Here is a 19,700-nt window from a genome sequence, read left to right as displayed (position 1 = left end):
TGCTTTTGTGTTAGTTCCCTTTTTAAAGATGAGAATGGGCTGGGTGCGGGTGGCTCATGCCTATAATTCCAGCACTTTGGGAGGCTAAGGCGGGTGGATCACGAGGTCAGGAGATCGAGACTATCCTGGTTAACACGGTTCGTGAAACCCTGTCTCTACTAAAAAATACAAAAAATTAGCCATGCGTGGTGGTGGGCGCCTGTAGTCCCAGCTACTCAGGAGGCTGAGGCAGGAGAATGGCGTGAACCTGGGACGCAGAGCTGGCAGTGAGCTGAGATCACGCCACTGTACTCTAGCCTGGGCGACAGAGCAAGACTCCATCTCAAAAAAAAAAAAAAAAAAAAAAAAAAAAGATGAGAATGGTTATTATTTATTTATTTTGAGACAGTCTTGCTCTGTCGCCCAGGCTGGAGTGGCAGTGGTGCAGTCTTGGCTCACTGCAACCTCCACCTCCCAGGTTCAAGTGACTCTCCTGCCTCAGCTTCTTGAGTAGCTGGGACTACAGGCATGCGCCACCATGTCTGGCTAATTTTTTGTATTTTTAGTAGAGATGGGGTTTCACCATATTGGCCAGGCTGGTTTCAAACTCCTGACCTCAAGTGATCTGCCTGCCCCGGCTTCCCAAAGTGCTGGGATTACAGGCGTGAGCCACCATGACTGGACTGAAGTGGGTACTTTTTAATCCCCATTTTGCAGATGAGTAAACTGAGGTCCAGAGGTAGGATTAACTCATCCAAGGTCTCATAGCTGCTGAGTGGAGCCTTAGTGGTATTGGGTACCCTGAACTCTTTTCTAACCCCGTGAGGATCTGTAGTGGTGGCAGTGGGCTTCTGTGAGCCATCCCCACTCCCTTGTCCACATCCTTCTGAGACTAGCAGCCTGTGTGTGCAAAATGGTGGCCATAGGTCTATGAGTATGGGCAGGGCTTGCTGGCCTGTGTCCTTGTCCCGACACTTCAGAGCCCCGCATTAGTCTGTAGCAAACACCTTCCAGATTCCAGCCCCAAAGGCTAGGGAGGCAGTGTGATCAGAGGATTGAGATGAGGCTTTAGGGTCAGTGCTCGCTGGCTGGAATCCTAGTGTGCTTGTCCTCTTGCTTCTATGACCTAGGAAAAATATTTGCTTCTCTGAGTTTCTGTTTCCTCATCCGTAAGCTGGGGTGTTATGAGAATGAGATGGAATAATGCTAATAAAATGTCAGGCTTTATACATGTTGGTGTCTCTCTTCCTTTCTAGGGAAAGCCTTGCGCTTGGAGGGGAGGGCAGGAATCGGCCCCAAAGGGTGAAGAAAGGGGAGGACATTGGGCTTTCTGCTCTGGGAGGGAAGGATCCTAGGTTTTGGCCCCAGGGTAAAGAAGCTGCCTCTTTCTGTGTCATCAAATTGTATTTAAGGAGCAATTTGGGCAGGAGGCTGGGCAAAGAGACTCCCTTTTCCCTTCTGTAAAATGGGTATAGGTCTTTCTGCCGCTTCCCTCCTGGAGCTCTTGGGGCAGCAGAGCCCTCAGAGAAAGGCCGAGCAGACTTCAGGGGTTTTGAATGAGCCCACTGGGAGGGGGCTGTGTAGCAGGACAGCTGTACAGCTGTTGTTTGATCTTTCAAGTTGCAAAGGGGTTTGCAGACATACTAGTTTGCTTTCCAAAACCCTTTGCTGAAGCACCAGTTTAGTCCTGAGAGCTTTCAGTGCGGATCTAAAAGGCACAGTCACACGCTTAGCAGAGAGTAACTGGTATCATCAGTCACAGTGAGAAACGCAGGCAGGCGTCGGGGTTCACGTCTGTGATCCCAGCGCTTGGTGAGGTCAAGAATGGAGGATGGCTTGAGCCCAGGAGTTTGGGACCCGCCTGGGCAATAGAGTAAGACCCTATCTCTAGAAAAAATTTTTAAAAATTAGCCAGGCGTGGTGGTGTGCACCTGTAGTCCCAGCTACTGGGGAGGCTGAGGCAAGAGGATCACTTGAGCCCAGGAGTTCTAGGTTGCAGTGAGCCGTGATTGTGCCATTGCACTCCAACCTGGGAAACAGAGACCAAAGCAGCCTCAGTACCTATCGATGGGGGCTATATAAATTAAACCCCCCCCGAAAAAAAAATATACCTACATCAAAGCAAAACCAAACCTACTATGCAGCTGTTAAAAAAAGTGGGGTCAATTTCTATGTATTAGTAGTATTCTGAAATCATCACAGAGATTTAAGTTAAAAAGGCAGTTGCAGCACAGTGGGTGCTGTGTGCTCCTACTGTATGAAACAAGGCATATCTGCAGATATGCAAGTTGGCCCATGCATGGGAAAGTTCTGGAAGGATTCTTGAGAAGTCGGTAACAGTCATCTCTTCTGAGGGACTGCGGGATTAGGGCAACAAGGATGGGAGGTAGACTTTTTTTTTTTTTTTTAATTTTTTCATACAGAGTCTTGCTCTGTCTCCCAGACTGGAGTGCTGGAGTGTGGTGGCACAGTCTTGGCTCACTGTAACCTCCGCCTCCCACATTCAAGCGATTCTCCTGCCTCAGACTACTGAGTAACTGGGATTAAAGGCATGTGCCACCACGCCCAGCTAATTTTTGTATTTTTAGTAGAGATGGAGTTTCACCATGTTGGCCAGGCTGGTCTCGAACTCCTGACCTGACGTGATACGCCCACCTTGGCCTCCCAAAGTGCTGAGATACAGGAGTGAGCCACCGCGCCCAGCCTGGAGACTAACTTTTCATTGTCTACCTGTTGTATCGTTTGAGTCCTGAAAGGTGCTAGAGTCTAGTGGCTGCTTCTGAGCACAGACTCCAGAGCCCCATGGCCTGGGTTTGAACCCTGGCTCTTCCTACCTTTGTGATCTTGGGCAAGTTACTTAACCATTCTTGGTCTCATTTTCTCATTTATAATTTGGACTAATAGATGTTAATATTTGTAAAGAGCTTAAAATTATATCTGAGATGTCGTTGGCAATGCAAGAATGTCTACTATTACTAATATTGCCATTAACCTGCATTTCATTTTTGTTTAGTAAGGCAGTTTAATAAAAATAAAGCCTTTAGGAATGGAAACGAAAACAGGAACACAGCCAGTTTGTGGCCTGGGCAGATTAGACCAGAGGGCTGGCTGCTTTCCCTCCAGGGTGCATGTCCTCCTCCACAGGATGTCTAGGAGGACAGCCCCCAGCGCACAATTGAAGGTGACAGTAGGGAGCTGGGGCAGGGTTGGCTCCAGGGCCCAGGAAGCTCACTGGAGGCGGAGGTGTCGGCCTCTTGGTGATGTGATCTCCCACTGTGAGGGGAGGGCGGTGCCACCTTGGGGCAGGAGGAACTGTGCCTCTGCGCTGAGCATTTGGGATTCTGTCCCTGTCTTGCGCCATTGGCCTCTGGAGCCATTGCTTTCCTCACACTCATGTGCCAAGGCCAGGTTACCTCCTGCCTGCTGGTCAACCCATGGGGCGGGACAGGGAAAGGCAGAGTGAGAGTGGCCTTCAGCAGGGCCACAGGAAGGGACTGGCAGGAGCAGGCAGACCTTAGGGAGCGGAGCCCGTGCTTCCTGGGCAGCCAGGAGGAGGAAGTAGCCAGCCCCATTTATGACAGTCAGGCATGATATGATTCCTGGAAGGTGGGGGACTGAGCATAACCCTGGACTCTGGGGCCAGAGCTTCACCTGTAAGCTAGAGGGGATGAGGAGGGACACCCAGCAGGTCCCTTGTCACTGGCAACAGGAAGGTCTGTGGCTGCAGGGATTTGGGCTGCACAGCTGCTGGTGTTTCTATGGGTTAATGATTTATGAAGGGTGGAGGCTGGGGCCTTTCTAGGGCTGCCCAGAAATATCTGTCTGAGAGCCACCGGACTGAAGCACAGGTTGTGAGCCAGTGACTCATCTCCGTGGCTGAAACTGCAGCCCTGACTCCAGCTAATGCAATTTCTGGTCTTCTTTCCACAGGTGTGTAGCTGGGACAGTGCTGGTCTGAGCTGGACCTTGTCTGATGGCTTCCTCCAACCCTCCTCCACAGCCTGCCATAGGTACCGTACCCAGGGCTTCCTGTCCCTCTCATTCCTTCTTAGAACGGGGCCGCAGGGGCCGGCGGAGGGCCTTGCTCTGGAGCGGCGTGGCGCCGGGTGGGAAGTCCGCTCTGCTGGCTGCTGGCCCTGCCTGGGCCGCGTCCTCTGCCTCATGTTCCTTGTCTACAAAATAGAAGTAACTTTCTGCTCACGGAGGAGGTTCTGGGCAAGGGTCAATCCTTTTGCTGTCTCCCTGAGATCCCCTGGAGAGGTGAACACATGGGGGTCTCAGGCTGAAGCTTATAAATCAGGGGTGAGGAACTGAGGTTGGGGGAGAGGGTTGCACCATAGGGTCAGGCCATCGAACAGTGGTAGCATTGCCATGTTGAGTGAAAAAAAGAGAAAGTAAAAGAAAAATACAGCCAGGCGTGGTATCTCACGCCTGTAATCCCAGCACTTTGGGAGACCAAGGCGGGCAGATCACTTGAGGTCATGAGTTTGAGACCATCCTGGCCAACATGGTGAAATCCCATCTCTACAAAAATACCAAAATTAGCTGGGTATGGTGTGGCACTTGTAATCTCAGCTACTTGAGAGGCTGAGGCAGGAGAATTGCTTGAACCTGGGAGATGGAGGTTGCAGTGAGCTGAAATCACACCACTGCACTCCAGCCTGGGTGACAGAACAAGACTCTGTCTTGAAAAAAAAAAAAAGAAAAATACATACTTATACTAACAAAATTATTCATTGTTTATCTGAAATTCAAGTCTGTGTCCTGTATTTCATTTGGCAACCCTGGCACTGGGGCCTCAGATGCTGCAGGTGGAATCCAGGCCCCGCCCGGGAGGAACAGGGCCCAGGGCTGTTTCACCCTCAGCGGCAGCTTCCTGTCCTCTTGTACCACTACGAGAGAGGCAGAATTGCAGATGGTAACGAGTGAGGGCTTTGTCATCAGCCCCATCTGAGTTTGAATCCCGACCCTGCCACTTAGACTGCGGGGTTGGTTAAGTGACATGTTGTCTCTGTGGCTTAGTTTCATCATCAGTAAACATGGGGACAATGACACCCTCTCCCGGGCTGTTGCAAGGTTTAAATATCTGTCAGGCATGGGCTTGGGGTAATCAATTGCTCACGGATGGGAGTGCTTATTATCGTGGGTGTCGGCAGGACAGACAGTACGTGCCCGCACCCCTGGGAGAGCCAAATGACGCATCTCCTCTTCCCTGAGCCTCGGGGTTCTTCTGGGGTGGGGGTGGGGAGCAGCACAGCAGACCTGTCTTCTCTGTGGCGATGGGTGGCTTCCCAGGGTCCCCCGCCTCCTGGACTCGCTTGTATTGGTTCTCACAAGGACCCGGTGTGTCCAGGAACATCAGAGGCATGAGTGACTAGCTCTGGCTGCACCACCCGGGCAGGCGGTTAGGAAGGGCTTCCTGCAGCTCTCAGCTGGGCTGGGCTGGGCCTCCTGAGTTTTCCTTCTGATAAGGAGCAATGCCTGATTGCCTGGGGGGAGGATAGAAGGGGGCCTAGGGGCAAGCACATCTCACCTCCCAATTCACAACGGGGACTTGGGTCCCAGCATGCATGGCCATGGCCTTGCCCCATCCCGCCCCTGCTGCCGTGGGCATCTGTTCCCTTTCCCCTCCCCACCAAGAGGCCTGAACCTGAACATGGGGAATGAGAAAAAAAATTTATGACTAAGTCAATTCTGTTCTGTTCAGCAAACATTTGACAAATATTTATTGTTCCAGCTCTTTCTAATATTGCTGGCTAGTATCATCTGGGTGAACCCAGCTCTTTACCATTTCCTCATTCTCTGAGAGCTTCCCATTACCTTCCCAAACTAAATTGAAATTCCTGAGTAGGGGATTCCTGCACGCACCTTGTCAACTGTCTAGTGACCTTCTTCATCCTTGCGTGTATCTTCAGCGCCCCTGGGGCCCTTGGTGTTTCTTCTCTGTCTTTGCTGTGGCCTCTGCCTGGAATCCATGCTCTAGTTGGAGCCTGTCAGGCCTTTTCTCATCCTTTAAGGCTCAGTGCAAGGGCAGCCTCATCCTCGAAGCCCTTCCTGAAGCCCCAGAGAGCCCCAGCCCCTTCCTCTTGGCACCGTCTCAGTCTCTGAGATTTTAGGTTTTCTCCTGCTGGCTCTGTACTGCCAGCCTCACAGTGAACTTCAGAGGGGAGCTCACAGTCCACCCCTGGACCCCAGGACTGTGTCTTACCTCTCATTCCCTCTCCCTGCCCACTGGATGCTGGGAGCTGCTCACTGCATGCATGGGTAACTGAAGCTATTTGTACTCTTTTTTTTTTTCTTTGAGATGGAGTCTCGCTCTTTCACCCAGGCTGGAGGGCTGTGGTGCGATCTTGACTCACTGCAAGCTCTGCCTCCTGGGTTCACGCCATTCTCCTGCCTCAGCCTCCCAAGTAGCTGGGACTTACAGGTGCCTGCCACCATGCCTGGTTAATTTTTTGTATTTTTAGTAGAGATGGGGTTTCACCATGTTAGCCAAGATGGTCTTGATCTCCTGACCTCGTGATCAGCCTGCCTCGGCCTCCCAAAGTGCTGGGATTACAGGCCTGAACCATCACGCCCAGCCGCTATTTGTACTCTTACAGGGAGGAGGTGTAGGCCAGGTACAGTGGCTCACGCCTATAATCCTAGCACTTTGGGAAGCCTTGCTTGAGCTCAGGAGTTTGAGACCAGTCTGGACAACACAGTGAAGCCCTGTCTCTACAAAAAATGCAAAAAAAAAAAAAAAAAATTAGCTGGGCGTGGTGGCGCATACCTATAGTTCCAGCTACCTGGGAGGCTGAGGTGGGAGGATCACTTGAGCCCAGGAGGTCGAGGCTGCAGTGAGCCATGATCATGCCACTGTCCTCCAGCCTGGGTGACAGAGTGAGCTTCATTTAAAAAGAAAAAAAAAAAAAAGGAGGTGTAGAAGTGACCCGAGTCTCAAGACATGGCTGGAGGTTGCCTCAGGGTTGCCTGGCCTGGGAGTTGGAGAGGACTGCCCTTCTCACCCAGCAGCAGGGACTGGGCTATGACAAGGCTGAAATCATAATAATAACAGTGATAATGGTAGTAATAATATGACAGTGATGATATAACGATGGTGATAATGATATGCAGAATCATCATCGTAAGAACAGCTAACATTTGGTGAGCACACACCCTGCACCAGGTGCTTTATTTACGTTCATTCATTCCATCCTCCCGACAACCCTGTGAGGTAGTTGCTATTATTGTCCTCATTTTACAGATCAGGAAACTGGGAGTTGGTCAAATAACCCGACACTCATCCAGCTGGTACCTGGGTAAGCTGGCGTTTGAGCTGAACTCAGGTGGTCTGACTCTAAAACCTTAGTCACTGCAGTGACACCATTCACTTATAATGGGAGACCCCCACCCCCACTCCCAGCAGATTCACTCGGGCAACAACCAGGGGGCACTGAGAGGCTAAGAAAGCCCTGTTTAAGTCAGGATGAGCCTGTATCTGGTACCCCCAAAATAGTGGGTGGGGACTTTGTGGTCATTTATTCCAGAATTTAAGCAAATTTTTTTGAGACAGGATTTTGCTCTGTTACCCAGGCTGGAGTACAATGGTGTGATCGTGGCTCACTGCAACCTTGAACTCCTGCTTCAGCCTCTGGAGTAGCTGAGACTGCAGGCACACACCACCATACCCAGCTGATTTAAAAATTATTTAAACATTTTTACTTTTGTTTATTTTTTTGAGACAGAGTCTCGCTTTGTCACCTGGGTTGGGGTGCAGTGGCACAATCATGGCTCGCTGCAGCCTTGAACTCCTGGGTTCAAGCGATCCCCCCACCTCAGCCTCCCAAGTAGCTGGGACTACAGGTGTATGCCACCACACCCGACTAATTGTCTCATTTTTAGTAGAGACAAGGTCTCACCATGTTACCTGGGCTGGTCACAAGCTTTTGAACTGAAGCCATCCTCTCGCCCCAGGCACCCAAACCCAAAGTGCTGGGATTACAGGTGTGAGCCACAGCACCCAGCCTGTGTTTTAAACTTTGAAAATTGCCACCCATAGACATGACAACAGAGGTGCGTGTGTGTGTGTGTGTGTTTCGTAAACGCTTATCATGTGCCTACTATATGTTGGACATTGCACTAGATGCTGAGGATGCAACAGCAAACAAAACAGACAAAAATACCTGCCCTCGTGAAGCTTATATTTGAGTAGAGGAGAGAGACATCAACATAAATAGCATATAGCATCATATGCTGACAACAGCCATAGAGAAAGGTAAAGTAGGCAGCACAAACTGGGAGTCTCAGCAGGTCTCTGTGGCAGCGTGCAGTAGAGATGCCACAGCATGCAGAGAGATGATGTGCAGTAAAGACCTGAAAGAGAGGAGAGCAGGAGAAGATACTCGCGGGAAGAACGTGCTAGGCCCTGGGGCTGCAAGTGCAAAGGTCCTGAGGCAGGGGCATGCCTGGCACATTTGTGGTACGGGAAGGAGATCAATGTGACTGGAGTGGAGGGAGCAAGGGATGAGCAGAAGATTCTTTGCACATATGTACATGTGTGTGTACATACACACCCACACACCCACACACACCCCCCCACACCCCCCCACACACCCACACACCCACACACCCACATACACCCACACATACACCCCACACACATGCCCCCACACACCCCCCTCACACCCACACACACCCACACACACCAACACCCCCACACTCCCCCCCCCACACACACACCCCACACACGCCCACACCACACACCCACACCACACACCCACACCCCCCACACACGCCCACACACTCACACACACCCATACGCCCACACACATACCCCACATACCCCCCACACACCCACACACCCACACACCACACACATGCCCCCACACACCCCCCACACAGCCACACACACCCACACACACACCCCTACCCAATGTGTATATGTAACTGAAACAGAAGTGACAAAACTAATATCGAAATTATACCAAGGTGAATTCATTAGTATCACAATACATTATTTTTTAAACATCTGAAATAATTCAATACCAAATGTATTTTATTTGGTATTATAATATCAAAAAGAACACCCCATATCATTTTACTAATATTAGAATACAATGTTTAGAAACATCTGAAACAAGCAATCCAAACACCTAATGAAATCCTGATTGGGAATCCCCTGATTGAACTTATGAGCTACCAGGGGTTGGGAACTGCATCTGAAAACCACAGATCCAGCTCCCACCCAAGCCCTTTATGTCAGTGCAGGGCAGAATGTCTGAGGGCTTAGTAGATGGGTGTGGAGGGTGAATGGAACTGGGTTCCAATCCATCCCATCCTCTTAGCTGCTGACTGTGGGCACATTGCTTTGCCTGTGTCTCTGGGGTCTTGGGTAAATGGAGGTGATCCTGAAGCTGGATGAGGAAACTGCCCGGGGCACAGCTCAGGCTCTCTCAGGTCTTGTTTCTTGACACCTGGGGAAGGAGTTGGCTCTACAGGCCGCATCGCTGCCCAGAGTCCACCCCTGCTGACCTGGTCTGTGGGGTCCCCAAAGTCCCAGGAGGAGCAGCTGTGTCTCCTCCTCCATGGCCTCAGAGGAAGTTGGGTACTTCTCACTCTGGGTAGGGAGGGCGTGCTCTGGGCTTCCACTGCAGTTGAGCAACTGAAGAAGGGGTTTCCTACATCTGCCCCCAAAATATTATGCTTTGGGAACCTCCAGGTCATTGTAGGGGAGTGACTGGATTTTTCTAATCCAAGAGACTGTTGGAATCAGATATGTCCATCCGTCCATCTGTTCATCTGCTGGCCCATCTGTCCATCTCTCTGTTCCAGCCACCTCCTCACCCATCACTCATCCATCCATCTAATGTTTATTGAGCATTTGCTAGGGCTGGGTCCGCAGACCCAGGGACTAGAAAATCCTGTTTGTCCTCAAGGGTCTGAGGCTGGGAGGGGAACAGTAATTGCAACAGCTGTTATTGTCATAATCCTTACATATACAGGCACTGTGCTGAGGGCTATACCTACCCTAGTGGTTCTGATAATGGTGATTTTTGCCCTCCAGGGGGACATAGGGCAATGTCTGGAGACATTTTTGGTTGTCACAGCTGGAGGGTCCCCCTGGCCTGTAGGGTGTAGAAGGTAGGGATGCTGCTAATCGTCCTACAGGGCACAAGACAGTCCCCCTCCCCACCCACAGAAAGAATTATCCAGTCCCAAATGTCAGTGGTACCAAGGCTGAGAAACCCTAAGCTGCACCTCAGTGGACGTTCATGTCAGCCTTATGGGGAAAGTGCTGTTTCTATTCTCCAGTTTGCAGAGGAAACAAAGATTCAGAGAGGCAAAGTGACTTGCTCGGAACCACACAGCTAGCAGGGAGCTCAGACACGGCCATGTGAGCACAGAGCTCATGCCTGAGCTGTGTGGCATGTGCCACGAGAGGACTGCTGAGGGCGGTCAGCTTGGCAGATGTTTAAAACCAGAACCAAACTGCCTGTTGGTTTTGCAGAGGGTCTGCATAAGGTAGGGGATGGAGTTACTGAACTCCTGAGGTTCCGTTCAGCCCAGAGTTCAGGAAGGAAGTCTTCTAGGAAGAGGACTGGGGAAGCTCCATGGGGTGAAATGGCTGGAAATGGCTTCTTGTGCCCTCTAGGGTGGAGAATTCATCCCTTAACTCATTTAACAAAAGCGGCTGAGCTCCTGGTCTGGGTCAGTCCAGGACCCACAGTAGAGGGGACAGATAGGTGAGACGTCTGCTCTCAGGGATCCGATCTTGGTGGGAGTACAAACAAGGGGCGGGGGCAGAGAAGGGGAGGCCACGCCTCCTGTAGTAGGGTAGGCGGAGAGGGTCTCTCTGCTTGAGTTGAGCTTTAATAGGTGAGGAGGACAGGAGTTCATAGTCATGAAGGGGGTCCCCCAGGAGGGGAAAAGCAGGGGATGAGGCCTAGCGAGCTGACCTCCATGCTGCGAGCTTGATGCTTTCTCCTGCCCTAGTCAGTCTGTGCCCTAGTACCTGCAAGCAGGCTGCCTCCAAGTCCAGGCATTCCTAGGCAGCTGTGTTTCATGCTGCTGCACATACCAAATAAAGTGCAGTGGGAAGGAGGCACCTGTCTGTGCGCGTTTGCACACACAAAACACACAGACAAATCAACACAGAAACATACGATAAGCTTGTGCTCATGCATACACACACATTTAAAAAGACCCCTTGCTCACAAAACAGGGAGACAGGAAATAAGAAGAGGAAAGATATACACTGAAGTACTGAGGTGCACAGGCTCGCCCCGGGAGCACACTCCCTTCCCTCCCTCAACTGCCACTTGCTGAGAGACCTAACCCAACCGCCTCCCCTCAGCCTTACCAGCACTGTAGGGCCATGTGGCTTGAGTTTGATGGCTCTCATTCCCTGGCTCAGACCTGAAGTGCTCACCCAGTTCCAGCCCATGCCCATCTACCCCAGCCATCTCTCCATTGACCAAACTTCGGAGATCCTGCAGCCTGGCCAACTCCTCCTCTCTTCCAGGAGATCAGCTGGTTCCAGGAGCCCCAGGCCCCTCCTCCGAGGCGGAGGACGACCCAGGAGAGGCCTTTGAGTTTGACGACAGTGATGATGAAGAGGACACCAGCGCAGCCCTGGGAGTCCCTAGCCTTGCTCCTAAGAGGGACACAGACCCCCCGCTGATCCACTTCGACCCCATTCCTGTCACTGGTAAGATGTTTCTGGGAACTTCCGGTCCTGGGGCTACAGGGAGCATAGAGAACTGGCGGAAGCTCCAGGCTCTCAGGGATGCCTGGTGGCCCCTCCACTGTCCCCAGAAAGCAGGAAGGGAAAAGCCAGTGGGAAGAAGCTGCAGTCTATGGCTTCCCTTGGGAATTTGAAATTCCTAGCATTCCTGCAACATCTGGTGCACTTTGGCACATTGTAAATGGAAGTGGTTGGCCTGAGTTTTGCTTTGGAGACAGTTGCTGCCCAGAGCTCGTGTCTCTGAAGTCCTCCCTGCAGCTTCTCCTAAAGAATCGACACCAGCCAGAAGAGCAGCCTCCCAGAGGTCCCCTCTCCTGTCTGCCTTGGGGAGCTGGCAACCCTGGGGGGCAGGAGGGCCCTGCTAAGCTGGTGTTAAATGGCAGCTTCTGGGCTCTTAGAGTCTGTTATCAGAGAGAGAATCTGGGGACCCGACCAGCTGGAACTTCCTGCAGGCTTGGGGACAGCAGGCTCCTGGAGCAGCTGGGGGTGGAGGGCAGGCCCAGAGCAGGCGGGGCGGCTGCCACGAGTTCTGGCTGGAGTTGGGAAGTGGGACATGGGGTGGGTGGGGGTGGTGCAGGCCAGGTAGGGGAGCTGATGACTGAGCCAGGGCTGGGGGAGGGAGGCGGGGCTCAGCAGGCACCCAGGCTGGCCAGGCCCTGTCTGCGGCGCCCCTGGGGAGGCTGGGAAAGGGGCGGGGAAGGCCTGAGTGCTTGGGGCCAGCCTCTGGCCTGACAGGCTCTCTGTCTGCTCCTCTTTTGCAGACCCAGACCCAGCGGCTGCTCCACCCAGCACAGAGTAAGTGAACCTGGCTCCTTCGCTTTGGCGGTTGGAAACGGGGAGACACCGGGCAGGGGGTGGGGATGGGGTGGAGCTGAGGCCCAGAGGACCTGACTGGTCTTTAGCTAAGGAGGAAAGCATTTCATTGAGGCCCTGTGCCGTGGGGGAAGAGGTCAGTTCCAGAAACTCATGGTACTTTTTCCTTTACTTTGCCCACAAGCCTCTGAAACAGCAGGAGGCAGGCCTGGCTCCAAACCCTGCCTCTGTCCCTTGCTAGCTGTGTAGCCTTGGAGGAGTCACAGAAACTGTCCAAGTGTCAGTCTGTTCACTGGTGAAAGGGAAACAATGAGAGCACCCCCTCTGTTGGGTTCGTCTTGAAGAAGCGAACAGCTGTGTGGTGCTCAGTGTGTGTGTGAGTGTGTGTGTGTGTGTGTGTGTGTGTGTGTGTGTGTGTAGTCGGGGGGTACTGGGGGTGTTTGAGGGTGGGGGGATGCAGCCCACTGTAATTATTTTTGCAGTTACCATTTGTCTTGCTAATATTCCCAATCCTATATCAGTTGCTGTCAGGGACCCTGCCCTCGGTGCCTGCGAGCCTGTCAGAGGCAGTGTAGTCTAGTGGTTAGGAGCCTGGATGTTGGGGTGAGGGCCTGCATCTTGTCTGTGGCCCCCACACTGGCCATAGGTCCTCTTGTCAGTCAAGTCCCCCTTTGGTTTTCTCATCTGTAAAAATGGGCCATTGGGTAAATGCTTAGCCTCGTGGTAGGTGCCTAATCAAGGCATTTGCTTTTTATCACCGTTCTTTGTCTTCTGCAAGTCACGTCTGGGTTGGAAGGGTAATTGGGCAACTGGGGGTGGTGGGAGCTGAGGCCTCTCAGGACCGGGTGCTTAGAGCCTCCTTGCCTAAGCAGTGGAGGGGTCTAGGCTCCAAATGAATGGCCCAAGCATCTGGAACCCCGAGTTTAAATCCTGACTACCCTGGTGAGGGGAGGCATGTTTGAGCCCTGCTTTGTCTTCCTGGGGTGCCCCAAACTGAGCAAGAGGGGCTGATTCTCAGGCAGGTGTCACCCAGCGGGAGGTTTCAGAGATGCAGATTGCAGGCCCAGGCCCCTGGAGGAGAAGTCCTTCATGTACTCATTTGCTGTCCAGAGTGGGTGGACTCGGGGAGGGTTTCTGCTGAGCTTGCTGCTGTGTAATTAAGGTCAGAATTAGGGGCCAGCCTATCCTCCCTGATTAGGGACCTGAAATGAATCAGCAGCCATTCGTCCTGCACCTGGGCTGGGAAGGGCCGTGATGGCTGCAATCTTCCAAGGGTTTAAATCTCCAGGGTGGGCCAGGGGTGAGGTTGTGGAGAAACTCAGTCTGGTGGGAGATGCAGATGCGTCAGAGTGGGACAGAGACGGATGCCCAGGGAGCTGGGACACTGGAGGGGATCAAGGGTGGGGCCATCAGGGAAGACTCCTGGGCCAGGTCCTGGCTCAGCAAGTGCGTGGAAATTCTCCATTCAGGATGGCAGAGGGGCAGGAGGAGTGCCCACAGAGGAAGCCCCTGAGCAGAGGCACAGGGCTGGCACACAGGGTGGTCAGCGCACTCGCTTCCTTCAAGCTACCCTCCTAGAGACCCCAGGAGGTAGGTGATGTGCCCAGGGTTCCATGTAGATAAGTACATGCTCATTCAGAACAGAGGCCAAGGCCCCTCTGACACGGAGGCCAGGCGCTTGGCCACCGTGCTTCTGTGCCTCCAGGAGCTCATGCCCTGGTCCCTGATGAGAGGGTGTGGCTGGCTTCATAGGAATGATCTGATTGTGTGTCCATTTTTTGAGGTAAGATTTTTGCCCACTCAGAGATGATCTCTGAGCTCTTGGGAGAGTGGCGTCTAAGCGGTTGGTGGAATGTTCCATAGGTCCCTCATGGGGAGCCTTGCGCAGCAGTGCCCGGTGCGTGATTCCTGGTGAGGTCCCTTCCCTTGACATGAGAGCAGAGCAAAGAGAGCCTCCTCTTCGCTCCCCCAGCATGGAGATCTTGTGAGGAAAGAGGGGTGTGCTGGTCTCGTCACCAGCAGTTACCTCTATGGCGACAGGGACTTTTTGGTTTTTTGGAGGGGGATGTTTTGTTTGCTGCCGAACCTCATGGCTTAGCACAGTGGCAGGCACGGGCTGAGTACCAAAGATGTCCTTGTTGAACGAATGATGGACGGAAGGACAAGAGGGTCTGTGTCTCCGTGGAAGCAAGGAGAAAACTAACAGCATGTCAGGCCGGGTGAAGTGGCTCACGCCTGTAATCCCAGCACTTTGGGAGGTCAAGGTGGGTGGACCACTGAGGTCAGGAGTTCAAGACCCAGCCTGGACAACATGGTGAAACCCCATCTCTACTAAAAATACAAAAATTAGCCGGGCCTGGTGGCGGGTGCCTGTTATTCCAGCTACTGGGGAGGCTGAGGCAGGAGAATCGCTTGAACCTGCGAGGTGGAGGTTGCAATGAGGCGAGATTGCGCCATTTCACTCCAGCCTGTGTGATAAAGTGAGATTCTGTCTCAAAAACAAACAAAACCTATCAAAAAATACCAGCCCACCCCCCAACCTCCAACCAAACGGCATGTCAATAGGGTTTCTATTGGATTCTGACTCTGGCACCTGCAGGGGCCAAGACTGAGGCCAGGGAAGGGAAGCAGGAGTGGTTGTGTGGTCCAAGGCCACATAGCTAGAGTCACCTGACCTCACTGGTGTTGATGGTGCTGTGCTGAGCCACAGGCTGTGCTAAGTGCTCTATGTACATTATCTCTTTTTGCTGTTGTTTGAGACAGGGTCTCACTCTGTTGCCCAGGCTGGAGTGCAGTGGTGTGATCACAGCTCACTGCAGCCTCGACCTTCCAGGCTTGAGTGATGCTCCTGCCTTAGCCTCCCGAGAAGCTGGGATTACAGGCATGTGCCACCATGCCTGGCTAATTTTTTTTTTTTTCTGAGACAGTTTTGCTCTTGTTGCCCAGGCTCGAGTGCAGTGGCGCCATCTCGGCTCACTGCAACCTTTGCCTCCTGGGTTCAAACAATTCTCCTGCCTCAGCCTCCTGAGTAGCTGGGATTATAGGCATGCGCCACCATGCCAAACTAATTTTTTATATTTTTAGTAGAGATGGGGTTTCATCATGTTGGCCAGGCTGGTCTCGAGCTCCTGACCTCAGGTGATCCACCTACCTTGGCCTCCCAAAGTGCAGAGATTATAGGTGTGAGCCACCGTGCCCAGGCTAATTTTCATATTTTTTTGTAGAGATGGAGGTCTCACTCTGTTGCCCAGGCTGGTCTTGAACTCCTGGGCTCGAGCAATCCTCCCACCTTGGTCTCCCAAAGTGCTGGAATTACAGACATGAACCACTGCATCTGGCCCATATTATCTTATTAGTTATACCCCTAGGAGCCCTAGAAGACGGGGACTATTGAATATGCCCATTTTGCAGACGAGCAGCTGAGGCTTGGCGAACTGAAGTAATTTACCCAAATCTCATGGAGCTAGTAAATGGCAGGGCTGGGACTAGGCCTGTCTGCCCTCAAAGCTGTCTGCTGAGGCCTGCAGGGTTTGCTTCTCCTGGTGGATTCTGAAACAGGTGCACTCATGTCCACCCTGAGCTCTCGCTGGGGGAGTCGTGATTGAAAGAGTAGCCCTGAGTACCCAGCAGTGCCCGGGAAACGTGAGCGCTGCAGATTGCTGGCTTCCTGTGTTTTTCCTGGACTCAGGCCTGCACCCCTCGCCTCTGAGTGCAATAGCCCCATGGACTCCGGCCCCCTCTGGTGTTGTTTGCTTTTCCTGTTTAGTTTTGCCTTTATCCCCCTGTGACCTCCACACTTTTCTGTGGGTCAGCGTTTTGGCTCCTGGCCCTGGTCGCGGGGATTCTCATGGGCTCCCTATAGGTACCTGGCCTACCCCTTCCTGGGCTTTTCTGGATAAGATGATTGTACTGCCTATTGGCCAGTGTCTGTCACTGGAGCCTGGAGCCAGGGGAAGGGATGGGGCAGCCGGATTTTGGGAGAGGACAGGGAGACCCATCCTCCCTGGAGGTACCAGGGACTGAGAGGATCAGGCCAAGAGGAGACCAGGCTCAACGAAGCAGTGTTGGCACAGGATGGAAACAGGGCACTGGTGGCCTGTGCCTTCTGAGACTGCTGGGTGTGGGGGACATAGGGGCTCTTGGGAAGGGCAGGTCAGCAAGGCCGGAGGAAATCTTCAAGGTTTTCCAGATTGCCACAGACCTAGTCTGGAGTTGCTTGGAATCCTGGAATTCTCCTTACATGCGCTGTTTCCCAAATCCAGAGCATTTGAGCCTCCTGTGTCCTGTCCCACAGGGTCCGTGTGGGACGTGAGGCCTGGCAGATACCGGCTTTCTGCCCATGGAGTCCCTCATGGGAGGGCTGTGGGGACCAGGTCCTTCTTTCCATTAAAAATCTTTCTCTGAAGGTCCCTTGCCAAATCCTAAATTGGAAAAGCTGGTTTTTGTGTTTTCTTTCCTTCTTTTCCTCCTCCGAGGGTGGAAATAAGGGCTCCCAGTTTCCAATCAGAGCCAGGACCTTTGGATCCCAGGCTCTTTGAGGACGCACACAGTCTCTTCGTTGAAAAAGGCACACACAGGGTACCTGGTTGGCGCATCTCTTCGTGGTATAAATATGCCTTCGAGGAATCCTGTGACATCCCTCCCTTTCTCCCTGCAGCGGTAGGACTCTGCCTCACCATTTTTTATCCCGGTGCCTGGCACAGAGATGGTGCAACAATACTAACAACCTACACGTGCACGGACTTCACAGTTTACATCTTATTTTGATTCTTACAACTGGGAGGCAGAATCACGGCCCTTCCACCCCTTGGAGGTTTCCCCGTCCACATCCCCAGCACCTGCGAATCTGTGGCGTTGCGTGGCAAAGGGACTTGGCAGATGTGATTAAGTGAGGGATTTTGAGATGGGGAGATGACCCTGGGTTATCCGTGGGCCCAGTGTCACCACAAGGGTTGTGACAAGAGGGAGGCAGGAGGGCCAGAGTCAGAGAGAGGTGGGAAGATGCCACGTTGCTGGCCTTGGAAATGGGGGACGGGATTGTGACCAAGGAATGCAGGCGGCTTCTTGAGGCTGGAAAAGATGGGGGATGGCTTCTCCCCTGGAGCTGCCCCACTGAAACCTCGCTTTTAGCGAGAGCACAGCCCTGCCGAAACCTCGCTTTTAAATCTGCGAATCCCTTGATGGCCTGCTGACCTCCACACCTGTGAGAATAGATTTGTGTTGTAGGTCACTAAGTTCATGGTCACCTGTTACAGCAGCCATAGGACACGAACACGACAGCCCCGGAAGAGGAAATTATCGTGGGCGCCATTTTGTTGACCCGGGAGAGGGCGTCACTTGTCTGTGGGGCTGGGCTGGCAGGCGTGGTGCTTGGGCTCAAAGCCTCAGGCCAGGGGCTCTGTTTGCTCTTCCTCTATGGCCCTCTCTGTGCATCTAGGATGGTGCTCTGCTGACTGGCTGGGATTCCCCTGCCCTTCCCTTGCGTCTTCCTGTCCTTCCACCCAGCACCTCTTTACTGAGTGACTGCGATGGGGGCCGACGTGCTCTGCCAGCCGTGTTATTTTTACGTGCCTGTGTGTGTTTGGCTCTAGGGCCAGATCATAATGGCCTGGATGTACCCAGCACTTCTTATATGCTGGGCTCTGAGAGCTTTCCCTCCCCAGTGCCATTCATCCTTGCAACACTCTCACAGGACAGGCGCTGATATAATCTGCATTCTAGAGATGTGGGAACTGGCACAGAGAGGACATGACATCAGCCCAAGATCACAGAGAAAGATGGGCAGAGCCAGAGATAACCCCAGCTGGCTTCCAGAACCTGTGTTCTAATCCCTCTGGTGCTACCGTCTCCCACACAGAGCTGGTTTGGATCCCGCCTGCCCTACGTGTTAGCTGCATGACCCAGGATGTGCTCTTTGGCTTCTCTGCCTAACCCTCAGTTTCTTTTCTTTTCTTTTCTTCCTTTTTTTTTTTTTTTTGAGACGGAGTCTCTGTCACCCAGGCTGGAGTGCAGTGGCGTGGTCTCAGCTCACTCTAACCTCTGCTTTGCCCTCTGGGTTCAAGCGATTCTCCTGCCTCGGCATTCCGAGTGGCTGGGATTACAGGCACCCACCACCGTGCCCAGCTAATTTTTTTTTTTTTTTTGAATTTTTAGTAGAAACAGGGTTTCACCATGTTGGACAGGCTGGTTCAAACTCCTGACTTCAAGTGATCTGCCTGCCTTGGCTTCCCAAAGTGCTAGGATTACAGGCATGAGCCACCGCACCCGGCCCCCTCAGTTTCTAATCTCTGTAAAGTGGGGTGATGAGACTCACCAGATGACACTTTTGGTGGGGATGAAATGAGATGTGAGAGATTAGGTGCTTACTTGGTAAGCTGCCCATTGTCACTGTCCCCAAAGGGTGCAGATCTGTCTGGGGCAGACTCCAGGCCCAAGGGACCCCTCCCTGCCAATGAATTGCTTAGCATTACCTGAGATGCTCATCAGTCCATCTCTTCCCCACCTCCCTCTCTCTCTTCCTTTAAAAAAAATACATGTTTGTTGTAGAAAAATTAGAAAGTAAGGAAAATGATAGACTAAAAGCAACTTTTAATCCTACCATGGTGTGTTTCTGTCCAGCATCTTTGCTAGGCATGTATACAAGTATGCAAAACTTTTTTTTATAAAACTGTGGTTTTATTGCACATGCTGTTTCGTGGCTCACCTTGCTTTTTTTTTTTTTTTTTTTTAAGCTAATTACATATCATGAGCATTTCCCCAGGGGAACTTGTATTGTTCTGCAACAACCCCTATGGCTCTTGATACATTCTTGCCGGGGGTGCAGGGCCTCTCCATGTCTGACTGAGCCTTGGGGCCCCTGAGATGTCAGGGAGGGAGGTGCGTATGCCACAGGGCAGGAGGCCAGAGGCCGGGCTTTGGCCCAGCATGCGTGTAGGGGGCCAGCTGTACAGAGATGGTTCCCCAGAAGCCTCGAAGCTTGCTCCCTGCTGAGGTCTGTGATATGATGCCACCTGAGGGCCGCTCCGAGACTTCCCCTGGGGGGCTTCTCACTGCTCTCGGCTCATCCAGTAAGGGGATCTGTGACCATGTGTGGGGTGGCACAGGACAGACACACTGGGTCCTGGAAGCCCTCTGTGCGCAGGATGGGGGGCCATAGAGGGAAGAGGGAACACATGTAGGTGAG

At 52.6% G+C, this 19,700-nt stretch overlaps 1 protein-coding gene across 28 annotated transcripts in view; it reads left to right on the top strand.

The window, feature by feature from the left end:
- ARHGEF10L (Rho guanine nucleotide exchange factor 10 like) overlaps positions 1–19,700 on the top strand; it is a 179,723-nt gene that overhangs the window by 57,435 nt on the left and 102,588 nt on the right. For 23 of the 28 annotated variants that reach the window (XR_012425292.1, XR_012425291.1, XR_012425290.1 and 20 more), the window contains exons 2-4: positions 3,910–3,989; positions 11,483–11,668; positions 12,466–12,499. Coding sequence is in view for 18 of the 28 variants with exons in the window: in XM_074018561.1 (XP_073874662.1) it covers positions 3,953–3,989; positions 11,483–11,668; positions 12,466–12,499 (257 nt within the window). In the remaining 10 variants the exon portion in view is untranslated. Of the gene's footprint in view, positions 1–3,795; positions 3,828–3,908; positions 3,990–11,482; positions 11,669–12,465; positions 12,500–19,700 lie in introns of those variants that run through there. The other 5 variants (XM_074018567.1, XM_065529011.2, XM_074018596.1 and 2 more) reach the window with 3 other exon arrangements.

This window comes from Macaca fascicularis, chromosome 1 (assembly GCF_037993035.2).
Source record: "Macaca fascicularis isolate 582-1 chromosome 1, T2T-MFA8v1.1".
NCBI classification, from domain to species: Eukaryota; Metazoa; Chordata; class Mammalia; order Primates; family Cercopithecidae; genus Macaca; species Macaca fascicularis.
Note: the sequence above shows the minus strand (reverse complement) of the source record. Positions and strands in the feature narration are given on the sequence as shown.